The sequence below is a fragment of the Anas platyrhynchos genome, chromosome 14, assembly GCF_047663525.1.
Source record: "Anas platyrhynchos isolate ZD024472 breed Pekin duck chromosome 14, IASCAAS_PekinDuck_T2T, whole genome shotgun sequence".
NCBI classification, from domain to species: domain Eukaryota; kingdom Metazoa; phylum Chordata; class Aves; order Anseriformes; family Anatidae; genus Anas; species Anas platyrhynchos.
Window position 1 is genome coordinate 15,200,662 of NC_092600.1, and position 18,794 is coordinate 15,219,455.

The 18,794-nt window shown below is 34.5% G+C and overlaps 1 protein-coding gene across 1 annotated transcript in view; it reads right to left on the reverse strand.

Annotated features, from left to right (window-relative positions):
- DOCK2 (dedicator of cytokinesis 2) overlaps positions 1-18,794 on the reverse strand; it is a 188,867-nt gene that overhangs the window by 27,805 nt on the left and 142,268 nt on the right. The window contains exons 33-37 of the mRNA XM_005024959.6: positions 16,345-16,493; positions 7,985-8,070; positions 3,474-3,630; positions 2,303-2,343; positions 196-286 (exon numbers count right to left, since the gene is read on the reverse strand). Of these exons, the coding sequence (XP_005025016.4) occupies positions 196-286; positions 2,303-2,343; positions 3,474-3,630; positions 7,985-8,070; positions 16,345-16,493 (524 nt within the window). The remainder of the gene's footprint in view (positions 1-195; positions 287-2,302; positions 2,344-3,473; positions 3,631-7,984; positions 8,071-16,344; positions 16,494-18,794) is intronic.

The window sequence follows — 18,794 nt, forward strand, 5'->3', positions numbered from 1 at the left end:
ATTGAAAGTAAAATTTCAACAATTAATGTTTTGGTTTTTTTTGACCTATGACAGTATTTGAAAGTAGAAACTTGAGCACTCCTGAGGAAAGAAAATAATATACAGTGTATTGGAAATTAAGACAAACACTGGTTTTATTTGTAAATTTTAAAAATGTAAAAGCTTAATTATATATTGAGTTTAGGAAAATCGAACCTTCAAGAGCCATGTATGGAGCAGAAGGGTATAGGCAGCTTCTGTGTAATTCTCACAGTCTAAATGAAGATCTCGTAATTTATACAAATATCTGTTAGAGGAGAGAACAAGAGTTAGTCCAGATAGTAACCTGACTCAAATTCTAAGTATCAAAAATATTGTAGATAACCTCTAGATAATGGAAACCTGAAAGATGTCATGCAGTCACTACCCAAAGGGTCTTCAAGAGTGCTCCGAAAGAGGCTAATGTCTGCACATTTTTTTCAGACTTTTTTGTCCTCTTTGTATACTGAAACATTTTGAACAAAAGGAGGGGAAAGAGCTAACCTCTTTGTGAGAACTAAGAACTCCACTTCTGGGAGGAAGAAGTGCTTTGGCTTGAGGTCTACATCAGACCTCTGTGCCCATTATTTCTGGACTGTTATTGTTAGTTTTGGACTCCTCACTACAAAAGGGCTACTTTTGTGTATAAATGTATATAATAAAGTGCAAAAGGCTGGTGAAGGGACTAGAAAACAAAGACTTACTAGGAGCAGCTGAGGGAACTGGGGTTATTTAGGCTGGACAAAAGGAGGCTAAGGGAACACCTCACTGCTCTCTACAACCACCTGAAAGGAAGTTGTTGGTCTCTTTTTTGAGGTGACAAGTGATAGGACATGAGGCAATGTTGCCTCAAGCTGTGACAGAGGATGTTTAAACTGGATATCAGGAAGAATTTCTTCACAGAAATGGTGATCAATCATTGGGAAAGGCCGCCCAGGGGAGTGGTGGAGACCCTATCCCTGGGTGTATTTAAGTGATGCCTGGATGTGGCACTAAGGGATATAGTTTAGTGATGGGAATTGGTATGTCAGGTTCATGGTTGGGTTTGATGATCTTCAAGGTATTTTCCAACCCAGATGATTCTATGATTCAATAATAAAAAGAGCTGCCTTTCACTGTAGCAGTTTTTGATTGCATATAAATACATTGCACGTAAATAGATGAAAGCACAATGATTAAAAAAATGGTAAAGAATAAAAAAGGAAAATGCATGTTGAGAAAGATAAAGCAGGTCCCTGTACAACTTGGCAAGGTGGTAAGGGCAGAAGATCTGTTTTATATTGGCAGTGTTCTTGATCCCTACAGCAGCATTGCTGCTATCATCCCAACCAATGCCTACCACGGGACTTAAGTCACACCTTTTCCACCAGCCAGAGAGGAAAAAACAAAAAACAAACAAACAAAAAAAAACAAACAACCTTCCACACTCTCGCACAACAGGGGTTTTGACACAGGAACTGTCATACCTTGTCGAAGCAATACAAGGTGTTACTATTCCCAGTTGTTGATGCTACTTAAAATATGCCCCCCTCAGCAACGTCCCATAGGGAGCATTGTTTCGTTCCCATCCACTCCAGTTCATAGCTCCATACTTAGCTGTAAAGCACCTTCAATGCTCATCCCAGCTGGGATTGTGGTCTTTGCACTACAGTAGCTAAGGGGGATGAGATTGTGCTGATTTTGTAGAATGAACAGAGAGGCAGGAAACTGAGCACTTAAACAGCAAGATTTGCTGTAGCTCATGTGCAAAACCCTTGGGGACAGTAAGAGGCTATGTCATGCAAAAAATAATTTGCCAGTATAGCTATAGCTCTTAGAGAAAAATGTTTTACCAGTAATTCTGCATTACATGTGGTGTTGCATATTTAAAGAGACTTGGCAGACTGCACAATTCTAGAGAACTTGTTTTTTCGTGCCATTCTAAATGTATGATACACCTTCCATCAAACCTCAGGTCTAACTACATTTTCTTTATTTAAAACAATAGACAATGAATGTTGAGTGATTTGGATCAGCTAGAAGTTCATGCTTGGAGAAAAAATGCTGCCAATGAATACATTTAATGAACACCAAATTGCTGAGGGCTAGACAAAAAATAGATTAAAAATATAAATGAGACCAGGGCTACAACAGAGTCATTGTGGATAGTAAACTACCATTAAGTAACAGAAATTCAAGTACAGTGATAAAATGATAATAATAATATATAATAATAGTATAAGATAATATATAAGAGAACATTATTGCCATCTCCAAAGCAGACCAAACAGAGCAGCAACCATACCTGATATACATCCCTTCACGGTTAATGTCCTTGTAGAAGTTCTAGAGACACAAACATTTAAAAGTTATTTCCTAATCTCTTTTATTAAAGCACAAGGTATGAATATTTTGCTTAGGTTTTGCTTTTCTTGCTAATATTAGAGTACAAGAGACACATTATATACAAACTATCTTAAGCTTAAGCCTGGCACTACTGCTGCTTCAATTAATATTATAATTAGTTATTAGTACTTGTTTTTATTACAAATTAATAATATATGTACACTTCTTCCAGTTCATTAATGAAATCATCAGTGAATGTTTTCCTGTTGGAGAAGAAGATAATATCATTATCCAAAAGCATTAATATTACAAACTACATGCTCTGGCTACACTTGGTAGCCATTACAGAAGCTGGTATTTATTGATATTTATGCAAGCAACATTATTGTGCAATGTCTGTAAAGTGGCTCATTACAGGCGTAAGTCCGTTTTTATCAGCATAACACTTTAGCATGTATTTGAGGTGCTTGGCTGTACAAAACATCACAAAGATTGCCTCCTTAAGAACTGCAGAAATGTATACCATCTTGCACAGTGATTATTAAGGAACTGTGAGTCTGCGCATGTATATATGCATCATGTTCTCTTTTCCACCTTTAAAGCTGATAAATGTCCATTTTCTGCTTAGAGTAAACTTCCTGGTGGAGGAATATCTGTATGTGATGTTCTCACTATGAAATAGTAATAGAACAAAAGATGGGGTGGCCTACAACTAGATAAGAGACTTAAATATCTTCAGCACCTTACTGCAGGTGTATCTTGCATGCTTCTTCCCCAGATTTAAAAAACAGAATTGCTGAGCTGCTAAAGCAGAAAGCAGGTAAGTTCCTTGTGCTGTTCCAAAACTTTACTTTGCAAATACCCACTGTTACACTAAGCCTATCAACAGGTAAAGGTGTGTAAGTAGTGTACTTCATTATTTATTCACAGAATAAAAGTGGATAAAACATGCAATATTGAAGAACTGAATGGACATTGCATGTTTATGCATATATCCATGCAAATGAATAAAACAAGTTTGAATCATTATTTGAGCACTGTAGACCAGTCCCTTCTCCACAAAGATTTACTTTCACCTTTGGTAACTGGATTATGAAATTCTCATACAAGAATTACAAGAGAGAACATACCAGCAAGTTTACAGTGCAGCTCATGCGATTGTCCTTGCTTTCATCATTCATCACAGTTCGGTAATCTAGCAGCTTCTCCAGGAGACCTTTAACTAGGTTGACAAAGCTTTCAACCAAGTTAAAAATGCCAGGATACTGACTTGCACACTCTGTAAGACTGCAAACACAAACAAAATGATTTTAGAGCACTGTCAAAATCAGCAGCCCATCAGCTGAAACTATGTTTGGACATGAAGGCAAACATAGTATTAGAGCTACAGTAACTGCAGACTGCATTGTAAATTCCCTTTGTGGGCTGATAATTTAGGCATCCATAGTCATACAAGATGATATATATGTATTCATTTTTCCTGTCCAACAATTACTGCAAATTCAAGGCAATACTCACAATTCTAGAATCAAATAAAATTGCACCTGTGGTATAACATGAATTCAGTTCTCTTCAGTGCCATGCTATGGAAATAAACATTAGACTTCACTTTCCTTGGTTACCATGCACAATAAAATACAATCATTTTTTCCTTCTCTTGGTATGGTTATGTGTCAGTAGAAAGTTTGAATCAACAAATTTTAAGTCTAAAAAGACATCCACTAACCAGACCCTACCAAAGCAATTTGCCCTTTAGAAATAAGCAAAAGCAAACAAAATTTCTGTGGGTTCAAAAATGCAGTTACTCACCTTTTGATAAAAACTACAGGAAAGTCAGTTTTATACAATATCAGCAGATTCCTACTTACATTAACAAAATATTAGCATATGCTGTTCCTATTAAGTACTGGACTGATTTAAGAGTATATATAATTACAAGTGTAGCTATTGTCCTATATGTGTGTGTGCATATATATATTTATGTATGCACAAAAGTAATTACTTGTATATCAGGCAAATATAATAACATATCAAAATCACCATGCAACTTGTAGGAAAATGGTAGGAACAAGATAGCAATTGCAAAACCCACCCTGAAACTATTCTGTGTGCTAAAGTTGAGCGGTTTCAAGAATATATTATTCATAATTCCTGGCCTCTTAGTTTTTTTCTCAATCTGTATGCAAATTCACTTAATAATTTATGATTAATTTTTAAAGAAATACTCAGTTAGTTTTTAACTTTCATTATACAATTTTTAGTTTTAATTAATCACAAAAATAAGTTTCTACTCCTCAGAATCACATTAACTTTCTTCAGAAACTACATATTCATAATATCTTTGACTGCAAAGAAACCCTCCAAGCTTGGGCCTAGACTGGGGTCTCAGCAAAGTACTCAGTCTCAAAGTTCTCACTCAGAATGAAAACACAACTAATGTTTATTCCTATCCAAAGGAAAAGTCCAAAGGTTGAAAATAGAGTTGTTTTTTTTCTTTTTTTTTTTTTTTTTTTTTTTTTTTTCCCGAAACAGAGTGTGTGGACATGTGCCTGAAAGAACATTTATATTGTACAAGATGTGAGAGATAAAGGATAACAGCCTGAAGAAATAACTGAAATAATTAAATTACTGAAACATGGCTTTTGATATTAAGCATACAGCAAACTTAACTGTGTTTAACTGGATGTTAAATATTAAATGATCTGAAGACTTGACAACCAATAAAATATGCTGGAGCATGTTAAATGGTATTTGTGGAAAAGAAAGTAAGAAGGCCTCAGATTTATAGAGAAGACTGGAATACTACACAGGATGAATTATTTTACGTATGTACATATTAGAAACGGGATAAAATGCTAACAAGGGCAAGTACAGTCACCTACATTAGTAACTAAAACAAGTCAGGATTCATTATCTGAGCCCGAGGAGAAGAGGTTCAGCACAACTTGCATTCATAAAGCTTGATTCTCCTCTGTTTCCTGCAATGGGGTAGCCTTGTCTACTGTGCAAATTAACAATGCCTTCTCATCTGTTCTATATTATCCCAGCTGTTGTCTGAGACAGCAGAGGACATAATTCTGTCATAGTGCATGCTAGAATTTAGAACTATGTACAACAATAAGGATTGCTGTTTAGATTTCTGCTGACCCTGTTTAATTTGATAGGCATTGGCAAGTTCACAGCAACCAACTAGTGTGGGTAAGTGCTGGTTGCACAGATAAGCACCAGAATACAGCTATTGGCTCACGTAAATATCTGCATTTAGGTGACAACTGGAACTGTGCACAGTTACAGGAAATTAGATGATGAAAATGAGACCAAAGGAAAAAATCTGGAGTACAACTTAACTGTGTTAGTTATAATAGTTAAAATTTAACTATTCAGTCAGGACAGGCAGATGGGGACAGAGGGCTGAAGAAAGTGTGAAGGAAGGAAAATTAAAATGACTGGAGATAACAGGGTCCTACGGCAGACAGGTCACCAGCCTCTGTTTCAACTATCCCTCTACATACATCATTAGAGAACTTCAAGGATGAAACAAAAAATCTGAAGATAATATGAAGTGACATCTTTAGAGTTGGAAATCTTTAAGTGTCTTGATGTATCGTAGAGTGTGAGAGAGTACAGAGAAAAAATTACAGTAAAAATGTTAAAAGGTAAGTCAAAGGGAAAGAAAGGTACCCTAGAAAACCAGGAAGATCAAACATTATGTAGGATATCTGGTGAGACAAATCAACTGCATTGCTGCAAGATGGGGTTTATCTGGATAGGTATTCTCTAGAAAAATAATCAAAAGCAAGAGTAAACTGAAAAGATTGCAAACAATGTTACACAGCTCAAAAAAATGATCTAATTGTCAATTGTGTCTTATATATGAGAATGAAGGAATATTTTTCTCTTAGTGTGTCTTACATCTCGGTTTGAATACATTCTCCAGCTTTAAGGTAGCGTAGTATTTCAAAACAGCTGTAAAGATTTTAGGAATGTGCAGAAAACATGGTATATGATAAATTGAAATATTGGGGCTGTTAACCCTAAAGAGAAGAGTAAAGGAAACTTGACAGCAGCCTTCCATTCTTTTAAAATCTTCTATGAAGAAAAACAGAATAAATGATTCGTTATGTGGATAAAACAAGAAATAACTGGCTTAAACTGAGGCAAGGAAGATTTAGTATAGATGTTTGGAAGAAAACTTACTAGCAGCAAGGAAACCTAAGCACTGCAATAAATGCCCACTGTGTCTACTGAATCTCCAGTATTAGAGATGATGAATTGTACTGACAGTTTAGGCAGGCAGCATAGTTCAGCCTTTGTAGCAGTGCAACTGAGAAAACTATCTACTTTCAGGTCTCTTCTAGGTCATACCAAGAGCTAGTCTGAGTATCTCCTAAGACTGGTAGCCAAACAGTAAACATTCAAAGATGAAACAACAGTTTATTGCTCTCAGTTTACATAGGCATTGCATAATAGGAAGTGAAAATGACATTTTTAAGACTTCATCTTTCCTTGCTAACATGTAAGTTTCAATGAAGTTTTCTGTAGCTTAAGAAGTGTTAGTACTCTTTTCAAGCCTGCCTCTCTATACTTCGTCTGTCTCATCATAGGAGGGAAGCTAAACTAACCAATATTTAAATGGTGCTTGACTCAAATGGTATTTGATTTAAATGGGGATTCTAATTAGAATATAATTAAATATTATTTACATAGTATTTACACATTAATTGTTCATATAATAGAGTATTCTTTACAAGATTATGTTTTCCTTAAATACAGATTTATTCTATTGTGGCATACACAGGGATTTCATGCTTCACATGAACTGGGATGCAATTTGCAAAGACTGCTACGCCCCCACACAAAAATACAATACATACAAAGTAGCAGGCTGTGAGAGCATCAAAAACACACAGTCAATGCTACAACGCCTATGTCTAGTTTCTGATGTAGCAGAAGTGCTATAGCGTTTTTAAATTTAATAACTAGTTAGGTCATTGGTGCTTGAAAAACCATGTGAGGAGTTATATTTTTCTCACTGCTACAGTCTGTAAGTCACAAAGCCAAGAACAGTCTCAGAGGTAGGCACAAAGGTACCACCACTGTCCAGCAAATTGCACGTGCCCCTGCCTCTGATGAAGACGCAGCTACAATGTGTGAGAATAAAAACGTAGATGGCCAAGACAACGAGGAGGTGCTATATCAGCTTTTAGAACTTCTTCAAAACATTTTTATTAAATCATATCCCTTTACAATACCTAGACATTGAGAAAGCAAGACAGACTGTTCAAAATGCTCTTTTCTTATTAGTGTGACATAAAAACAAGGAAGGCTACAATCAAAAATGGGGAAAGTAAAAAGTTTGGATTATCTTTGCTTTGAAGTTGGGTAGAGAAAGTAAAGTCAAGTATAATTTCTTCATAACATTGGTGGAACACAAAATACTGAAAAACAATTATGCAAACAGTTTCAATGGGCAAAACTACAATGCAAACCAGGTTTACTGAAACAGTATGCTATTTCTAGTCCCTTGATGGAAAAAAAAACTTCTTAGTTTTGACTTCATTATAAAGAAATTCACCAATTTGAGAAGACGGAACAATAAGATAACAAATCCTGAAGACATTCGCTGTCATCCACTACTTACATTGACTCAAACAACTGCATGTAGTGTTCATCTCCACGTCCTCCTTCCACCTCATGGTCCAACTTCAAAATGATTTCATTTTCAAACTAAGAAAGAAAAAAAAAAAATTAAACTGAGCAAGTATCTGGAGATGAAACACATTGCAAATTGGTATCAGAAGAATATATTTATGTAGCTATATCAGATATCTGGAAACTAATGGTAACATGCAAAACTGTTGTTACAAGTATGTATTCAAGTTGTCTGTACTGATGGCTTGGCACCTCTTCCATGTCATTAACTCCAACAAAATCTCTGGAGAATTTCTAGGTTAGCAATACTCCATTACCTCTTAAATAAACAGAAGTACATGTCAGATTACATTTCAACCCAGCACTTTGCAGGTTCACACTTGAATTACATAAAGGCTTAAAAATGCCATTGTGTTGTTGCGATATGAATATAAAATTATGATTTGTCACTTCAAAGCACTTGCAATACTTTACACACAGGAAATTGCCTTATCATTTTGAAAGGGTTAATCCAATCTAACATGTTCAGATGATATTTGTAATTACTTTTTCAGGCTTTACCATATTTTATGCAGACTGCATTCAAGCCCAGGTAATGAAAACCATAGAAACTACATTACATTCATATAGTGTGTGTGTTTTTTTCCCCTCTCCAAGTACATTACTAAAACATTAGGATATGCATACTCAAAAATGTTATTGCAAAGTTATACAGAGATACAAAAGATGATTTATTTATTTGTTTATTACATATAAAATGAAAAATACCAAGGTATTTTTTATTTGTTTATTTAAAATAATTGATGTCAATTGTCAATGGGAGATGGTTTCAAGAAAAATATACCCCCATTAATACACTCTAGTGTAGACCCATGCATTTTGGACCAAATTACTGGGTGTACTGGCCTACTGGTGTCCTTCAGACACGATCTAAAACAATTCAGAAAAACATGAAGTGCTCCAAAGAACTGATTTTAAAATAACATGTTAACTGTGGAAAACAGAAGACTAATTAAAAGTGATGTAATATAGAAATACTACATGGAAGAAGATAATTTAGTTCAATAAACTTAGCAAAAAGAAATACTGACATGAAAGTGTTGCAGGCTTTAAAATAAATAATGATAATAAAATAATGATAATAAAAATCACTAAAAGGCAGTCAGTCCATTTGCATAATTTCTCCCAAGCTTCAAATATTGTCCTGTAAAGAAACTGATATATTTTTGCACCTTCAGGCTGGAAACCCAGCACAAATAATAACTATATCACCAAAGGAAATCTCCTTCAAGGCAGAACCATTCTTCTATTAACCAATTTCTAACTGGCTCTAACTACAAAGGGAATACCTTTTATACTCTCTGGTTACCTAAGTTGGTTTGACCTTGTTCTGTGCTTAGCCTTCACTGAATACCTTCATTGCTTCTAAGCCCCTTTTCTGACTTTTCTTTGACTCTTCATTCTTTGACATCTTTTTGGCTTGTTATATTAAAGCCTGAGAATTTATAAAAGCATTTCAAGATTCATCACCTTGATTCATAGGCTGTACTTTCAGCACCGCTGAAAGTCTGCATATACCAATTCACTACACTGCCATTTCATTTGGGTATGCCCTCTGAAAGGAAGCGCAATAGATGAATCTCAATGTCTTACTGCAGCTAAGTCATTCCTTGTTCTTATCCAACTAATTGTATGTTCTGGTATAATATGAGAAATCAACTTGATATAGATTTGTAAAGGAATTGCACAATTGGAGAATAAAAAATTTATAATGTTTTTGAAACACTCCTAAAAACTTGATGTGGCTTTGATTGTCTGTTTTTGATCTTGACACAGTCACCATGTCTCATTCCACATCCCCATATTTTACCTAAAATTTTTGAATATCATATGAATAGTTTACTTAGATCTGGCAAATATTATATGCATTTTTTGTTTCTAATATTTTGTGTAGGTATTGTACATGTTGTATTGTTAAATACAGTGTGTTAAGATAGCAGAAAGGAAGACTACTCATTTACGTTGTCTGTTCTATTGCCCTATGAGTCAACTAGAGATAAAAAAAACAAAGATAGCTAGTGCTCTGAGAGTAAGGATGCAAGCTCAGATGTGAAATTTCTCCTAAAGATGTAGCACAGGAAAGACAAGAATGCAGAATAGCACAGATTAGAAGACATTTGAGAGAAGCCATGAGCTCATTTGAAGCAGAAAGCACATCTAAAAAAGACTTCTCTTGGTACTAAAGAAATTTTTGCGTTCTAGTAAAATTTAGCCTCAGATATAAGAAGCCTTTGGTGTCCTTTCACATAGCATTTTCAAGAAAAATGAGAAAAATCTACCACAAAGTTCTACACAAGACATTAACCCATCAAGATGCACAGAAAAACAAACAGACAAACAAAAAATTACAAAATCAGAGCTATATTGAAATCAATCTCTGTTGCTCTATGTAGATAAAGTGATAACGTTGTGTCAGAGAATTCACTACTGTGCTGACACAGAAAATTATTCAAGAATAAGATTTTTGGCATATAAATAATTCTGTTTTGTCCCAGTATTTCAGTGTAATTGAAAGCTTTGACAGATGAGGATCCAGATCATCCCTGAAGAGAACTGGGAGCTTTTCATGGTAGAGAAAAATACACAGCAGTTTGAGGACAAGACAGTATTAACACAAAACATCCAATGTTTTACATGTGATGCTATCAGATGACCACAATGCTAGATATTTTTCCTCACTTAAATATATCATCATCAAAACATTCAATTCTTGCCAAAGTAGCTAAGCCCAAGGCTTAGCAATCATGATGGCCAAGTATTCCCAGTTTTTTCTCCATAATATTATGTGTCCTTCATTTTTTGTCCTGAGATTCAGTTGAATGGGACAAGCTAATAGCAAAGATCATTTATTTCAGAAAATAATCCAATCAAGTGATTTTGCCCTTAAAATCAAGATGTAAGAATGTGTTAAAATAACACCTTAAAAAAAGAAAGAGACATATAAGCTACATAGTATGTAAAAATCTCTACTGGAACATCCTTAGAACTGCCCCTGAGGGCAACATAAGAAAATCCATTCTATTCACATTTATTTTAAAGCTAATGAAAAAGTATTACATGCTCACTACCTATTTACTGTAAAAAAATTCTCAGGTTTCCTTTCCTCACAATATAATCCCATACTGAGACAGTAGAACTAGCAGGATTACTCAACCTGTATTCATCAAAATGACAGCAAGAAGCCATGCATCCAGCCTGAGATCTGCTAGGTCATCCTGATTCTGCAAACTGCTGTGGGGACAGAAGACTGGTTGTTGCTTCTCTCAAGGAGCTTTGAAAGAATGTCTTGAGTAGACTGACTTCTACATTCATTACACAAAAAGCAAAAAATGAAGAACAGAAAATTAGGCTACACTCCTTTTTCGCTAAGGGGAGTGTGGGGGAAGGAGCAATTTCAACCACTACATATTTATCAGACCAAAGAAAACCAACAAAGTCACAGCTGCAAACATGTGAATCCAAAATCGTGCATACAGTACCCAACACAGCAACTGATAGATGTGCTTTAAATAGAAATATTTGAACACTTCACAAGGAGTTGATGTGATAACACAAGAACCTGGATACATGCTGTGTAGTACATGCTATATAATGCCGCTGACAGACAACTTTGCCAACTCAGCACCACATGTAGCGTATTTTGAGATGACTGAGTACAAAAGTAATGTACTTACAAAAGTAATCACGAAAATATGAATATCATCATTTAAAATGCACTGTTTTATGAAATAGTTAAAATAGTGTGGAAGTCTGAATGAAGAAAGTAGAGGAAGGGGAAAACAGGATATATATTTCTATTTTTTATCAGTGAGACGCTTACATATAAAAAAGGTCATTGCTGAATGTGAATGTATGCAAACACGCATACTACGCATATGACAAACAGAAATGTTAATAGCAGTATAGAATTAACTCCAGTAGAAATGAGCACCACATAGCCATCCAATATTTCAACAAAAGTTTGCAGCAAATATTTAATCTCTGTGGCATACTGAAAAGGAGACAATGCTTCCCAAAATAGTTAATGACTTCAGATCTCAGAGGCTTACTTAAGAGAATTACTTATCATAAGTTTTTTCAGAGAAAATTGAAAATTGTTTACTGGAAACAGCAGTATCCTATTCTGATTTTCTGATTTAATCTGATTTAAGTAGAAAAGTATTACTACATTAGTACTCTTTCTGTATTTTTTTAAATAGGCATATCAAATAAGAGGGAATCTTATTTATTCTTGAGAGGCCACAAAGAATTCTGGTTTGCCAGGAGAGCTAATATGCCATGATCCAGAACAATTATTTGTTCTCTCTGTCATTTGGAGGTTTTGCTACTCTAATAGTAGCTCTTTTCTGTAATTAGAATCCAAATCAAAGATTGCCAGAGAAACAGTACATACCATACCAATACTAGAAAATAAATAACTATCATTGAAATATAGCAGAGGTATAAAGAAACAGCACAGAAAGAAAATTTCTTTGGCTGGTCCAGGCTGAAAAAGTAGTTTAAAGGGCTCAGAATTCATTTGGATGTGCTAGTGCCTATTTGTCTATTAGTATAGGTAACGCAGATACACAGCAGTTTGAGGACAAGGCAGTATAAACACAAAACATCCAATCCCGTCATTTTGTAGAGCTCATGTCTGTGGACTTACTGCAGTAATGCAGAAACCCGTGAATACAGTGCAAGTCAAGCACTGGTTAAAAATTATCCACCTTTAAATCTTTCCTAGTACTTATTCAGCAGGCAGGGTATTGATGACTGCTGTAAGAGGCAATAATTTCACAGATTCGGGACCTGAACAAAAACCTCTTTCTAAGCATCTTTCCTGCAGTTTCTGAACAAGCTGGAATAAAGGAGAAAAAAAAAAAAAAAAAAAAGCAGCTTGTTTCTTGAACCAAAATAAATAAAAAAGCTGGCAGAAATGTAGAAGAAAATTTTAATGAACCTGTGCCATAAAGGGATATTTCTCTTCTAACTTAAGTAGTGTGCTAGTGTGCCTACTTGTAATTGGTATTAACTAGGTTTTAAAACCACCTCTTATCTACCTACTAGACCAAAGAAATTCCTGCAGCTTTGAACACACTTCCAAACCAACTACACAACGTCTCAATTTTTTCTACATAGATCTATCTGAAGCACCAAGCCATCTCAACTTGGTTTCTGATAGTGGAATGATCTCACATCCATCTGAAATCCTCGCATGTAATAAACTATCAAGAAATGAGAATAAGAAATATGGGTATTTAAAGCAATTATAAAGCACACGTCAGAGGAGCTTGTTGAAAACATGTTCACTAATTTATTAACGTTTCACAGATTTTATCTCAGAAAATTACATGATTTCAGCATGCCATGTTGCTAAGAATAAACACTTATCCAATAAACCTATCAAAAAGTACGTAAGCCCAAGTACGCATCATTGGTCAGCATTATTTGCTCTTTTCAACCAAGATCAGGAAGGAAAGTAATTACAGAATACTTCCCCAGATGGCTTCAGCAATTGGTAGAAACCAAGGAAGATATTAAAGTGAAAATACCAAACACAAACAGAATGATTTATTTGAACAGAAATATAAACACAGATGAATTAATCTTTCCTAAGCCAAGCTAAAATCCGTAACATAACTTGAATCCACATTTATTTCAATGATAATTTCATTTACTCCAAAAAGAGCAATTTCGCCCCCCCACACTTTTTTTTTTTTTTTTTTTTTTTTAAGTAAGCTTCTTTGAGCTTCTAGCCTCAAATTATCAGTTAGATAGAATAGATGTAGTTTGCTTGATGATGTGCCTTGCTTTGGGAAGTCTTGATGAGATGTACAACCTGATCTATCAAGGAAAGATGGGTAAAAATAATTTGGAGGATGGAATTCTTTTAACATCATGTGTCCAACCAATAGGCAACTAACTTCCCTTTGTACATAAAAGAGATGATGTATCTGAAGGACTTATTCTATCCACTGACACCTAATGCAAGCTGAATAAATCACCTTTCTAAGACTCTCTGATCTAATGACAGACAGAGCCTGGATGCCTAAAATTAGATATTAATTTCTCCCTCCTTACATCTTAAAAAGTAAAATTGCAAGCTTAAATAATATATTAAATAAATTTGGGTGAACAGAAATTATGAAACCAAGAAGGATTGAGAAGAAAATGCCTTGGCATGCCATACCTCTACACATATGCTTAATTTAATGAAAGAGAGAGAGAAGAGAGGGGGGGGAGAGAGAGGGAGAGAGAGAGAGGAAGAGACAGAGAAGGAGGGAGAGATGGAGGAGGAAGAGAGCCATTCTTTAGATAACCAGATGTGGAATTTTGCTTTCTCTGGGATTAATTATTTTCTGGAAATAGTGAAAATAAATGAAACTACTGATAAGTTTAAATAACTTCATATCTTTACCTCATTTGTTGTGAACTTTTTGAAAAGAGTCTGATCAATAAACACACATATACTGTATACATAAAACAGGACACAGTCTCCTGAGCTAGTACCAACCTAACACATACATACACACAGAAAAGAGTGCTGTCGCACACATCTCAGCACAGTACCACAACTAATGAAATCAATATTTTGAGGAAAGCTTATTAAATGATGTGGCAGACAGCAGGCAAGCTCTAGTTCCACTGCCAGTATAGACTACGAGTAAAGATGTCTGTGTTTTTTTCTCCTCTCTCTCATCAGCAAAAAAAGTTCAACACAATTTAATTTTAACTGAAACTTCATCATACAGCAGAAATTTTAGAGAAATTGTTCTTAACTACCTCATCAATATAGTGGAGAGAAATACCACAATTCTTGACCAACTAAATCTGAAACAGATTATAATCCAATGACACTCCACAGTTAAATTATGAAATCATTGTAGTGTCATCTGATAAAACTATTCTTGCACTAATAAAATGAATGCTCCTGTTCCTCAGCACCGAAGAATTATCACTTGAAACTTATTTATATTAGCATTAGGAGCGATTTAAGTATCTAGCATCTGCCAGGCTCTTAAACTATTGTTCTTGCTAATCAGTCAGTTTGACTGATAAGTTTCCATGATTTTTGGTCTGTACAAACCTCTATATCCCTCCCAAGAGATGAAGTATAAGGCAAGAAGCAGTAAAATATTTTTGAGAAGTCAAATACAGAACTATTAGGACATGTATGGAACAGATGCAGAAATGCAAAGTAGTTTTTAATCTTGGCCCTGAATTCCAGAGCTTTGCACTCTGGAATACAGACCAAAATGCAATTCCATCTCCTGGTTTGTTCCACACTTAACTGACACAGAAATGCCCCACATGATTTAGAGTATTAAACATTAGCTTGGTGTAAGTGACATATTTATATCTACTTTCCTACAAATGTCCAAAATTATGACTTTTTGTTTGTCACTTACTGTTACACGGATTGTTCTGAATTCATTATTTGTGCAACTACAGAGCCTGAAGCTCCAAGTTAAAATTTACTGTGAAAGGCAGTGTGCAAACTCAGAAAAAAAAAAAAAAAGAAATCCATGCCCAAAGAGTCTGCAGAGAATGGAAAGGTCAGCTAGGAGAGAAACTGACAGATGCTAACTGTCCAAATGCACATATTAAGCAGTGGAAAGAGATCTAGACCATGCTCCCAAGTGCCCTATTCCACCATCCTATTTCTTTTCTATCAAAAATATGCAATATTTGTGATTTTAAAATACTTTTTAAATATTCTTTTTTTTTTCCCCTAAAATTCCTTTAGAAAACATTTTTGGAATGTCAGATCTTCATAGGGGTTATTTTTCACAAGGTATGTATTTTAAAAAGTTTATTTGAAAATCTAGTAATGTGCAATTCATTTAAAACTACTCACTGCAACTTCTGTCAGACACTCCTTATTAGGTATTTATTTATTATTTTTTTTTGTGTGTAAAGATCTATGTTCCAAACAGGAATCATGAAAAATTTAAATGAGAAGGGACCCCTGGAAATCATTTAATTCTACCTATTATTTAACAACGGACTGACTTCAATGTAATGTCTTGCCACTAAGGACATTCTTCAGTAAAATTTTGAAATTTCTGATGAAGATCCTCTAAACTCTTTGGGCTCTTGTCTAGTGCCTTATTGTTGTCATTATGTAAGAAGTTTTTCTCAATTCCAACTAATCCACTTTGGAAAGCCTAAACTGGCTCTTTCTTTTGTTCTCAATATTTTGAATTTTACTTTCTCCAAACAAAGAAACCCACACAACAAATATTTTCCAGATATGAACTGACTACATGACATTTAAAAATATATATATATTAAATTTGTAATTACCTTTTTGAATTCTCCTGTCCTTTGATATTCACACAGCATCATGTCAAAGAAAATTGGGATCGTGGCTTTTCGTAGTTCAACCTCTGGAATAAGTGTCATTTCCAGGATGGGTCCAACCATCCCCGGAATAAAGCAAATTTTATTCTGGCCTAAAATAAAATTAAACATTAGATATTTGAGAGGAGAGGAAAAAAATGTTTAGGAAAAAAACATTTAAGGGCATGCAATCATTTAAAGCATTTTTTTTTTCAATGCCTATGGTAATAACAGCCTCAGAACTTCAGAACTTCATCTGTACCCCTTTTCAAAAGATAAAAAAAAGTTAATAAATATACCCTCATTCCAAGATGCCAGAATTCAATGCCAGAAATATAAGCGTATGCCAGCTGAGTTGACATTTTCTATGAACATTTTGTTTTTTTACCGGTAAACATCCTCTTTTAAATTCTTTGAGTAGAAAGTAATAATAATAATAATAATATAATAATAATAAAAAGCTAGGAATCCTTCAAATTCTCTCAGCAAGAGAGTTTCAAATGGAATGCCACATAGTATTAAAAAAAAAAAAAAAGAGAGATGGATTAGACCACCATCAAAATCCAATGACCTGTCTCAGAATATCTGCCTGAAGCTTATAAGGAAATTAAAATATTAAAATATTCTCACAAAGAGATATGACTGGACTTATTCCATAAATAAAAGTAACCTAATTCTTCCCTCACATGGGTGCCATAATGTTGTAACTTTAAGCATAACTGAACAATGATGTCAATAGTTAATAGTTCACAACATTATTTTTTCTTCCAGTCATGTTGATAAAAATTATTACTAATCCTAGTACAATCAGTAATATCAAGATAGAAAAAAATCTTACGACAACTGAATCACTTTAATAGGGTAGGTATATCTACCCTATAAAACCTATAATAACAGGTATATCTAATTTTTGAAAACCACAGAAATTCATGTATTATGTATCATGTATCATTCATGTATTATGCATCATGTATCATTCCTTCACCTGTAAAATTAATCTCCAACAAAATCCTCTTATATGAGTAAAAAAAAAAAAAAAAAAAAAAAAAAAAGCAGAAATCTTAAGCTAAATGATAGCAATATCCATTGCCTGACCAAGACTCAAAAACAAAAACAAAAAAAGACCTTAGCACATGACTGTCTGGACAGGGAAAAAAAAATTCTTTTGAAAGACTATGCTGCCATCAGCAACTGTCATTTCCTTTTCAGAGATCAAGAGTAACATCTCAAACATCACAACGACTTAAATGGACAAAGGAAGATCATCTGCCTCAAAGAACAAGACAATTTATATCAGTCTTGCTGTAAACCTCCAGCATGGTTTATACTCAAGACATTGTACTGCTTTTCAGATTGCAGACTCCTTTTTATTAAAGCTATAGAAAAAGCCTTTTTTTTTTTTTTTTTAAATATCCCCTTGTTTTGAAATAACATTTCTTTGCAACAAATATGGTGTATCAGGCAGACAGGTATGTGTACTGCCCAATACTGTATTTATGAATAAAATAATAAATTATACGGAAAAGGAAAACATACAATGCACTACCCATGTGAATGCCATATGCTGATTTCTTTATGAAATTAGCTGTATACATGCTCCAACCTGCAGAGCTGTCTATCCGTGGTAACACTGACACTACTAGACTGGACATTCCATTCTGGTATAAATTTCAGAATAATTTTTTACTCTCTGAAACAGTGTCTTCAAAAGATTTTTTCCTGAATGCATCTTGAATATTTCTTGTTAGCACTGCTGTTCTTGGCACAATCAATAACAAATTTATTGCAATAAAACAGGAAGTTAAATCTCCCCTGCCTTCCTGAGAGAAGATAAAGTTCAAGTTCATCCTAAAAATCAGTCAGAAACAGCATCTTCAACTTCCTACGTAGTATCTTCAGCTGTTGTGTTATTACCCAATTGGTGGAAATCATAAACTGGATACTTCATCAGCCTAAACCTCTTGCCAAAAGAGAATTTCCTGTTTAATGGAAATCAGGATTATTATTATTATTATTATTTGCCTAACAATGAAAAGGATGAGCCCTCAATCAATGTGCATACAGAAAGATTACCAGGTAAAAACACAGTTCACCTGTATACAGTTATCTGCTTAGTGGGTCCTTAAGATCTATAGATTAAGTAACACAGTTTTTAACATCCCTCATATTCTGCTTATGGTACTTTGTTCAGGATAAATCATGCCTTCCCTTTCACATACAGTCAACCCGTTTAAATCCTGCCTTGTATTCATGAAGGTGACCCTTTGATGGGATGTAACAAGAGCTCTAATTGTTTGACATTTTAATTTTAAAGAACTTACTATATATTCAGCAACCAAAAAAGACTTTTGCCATGACTACCTTTAAGATACACACACTTAACATTAATCAGGAGCAACCTACTCTGGGAAAAG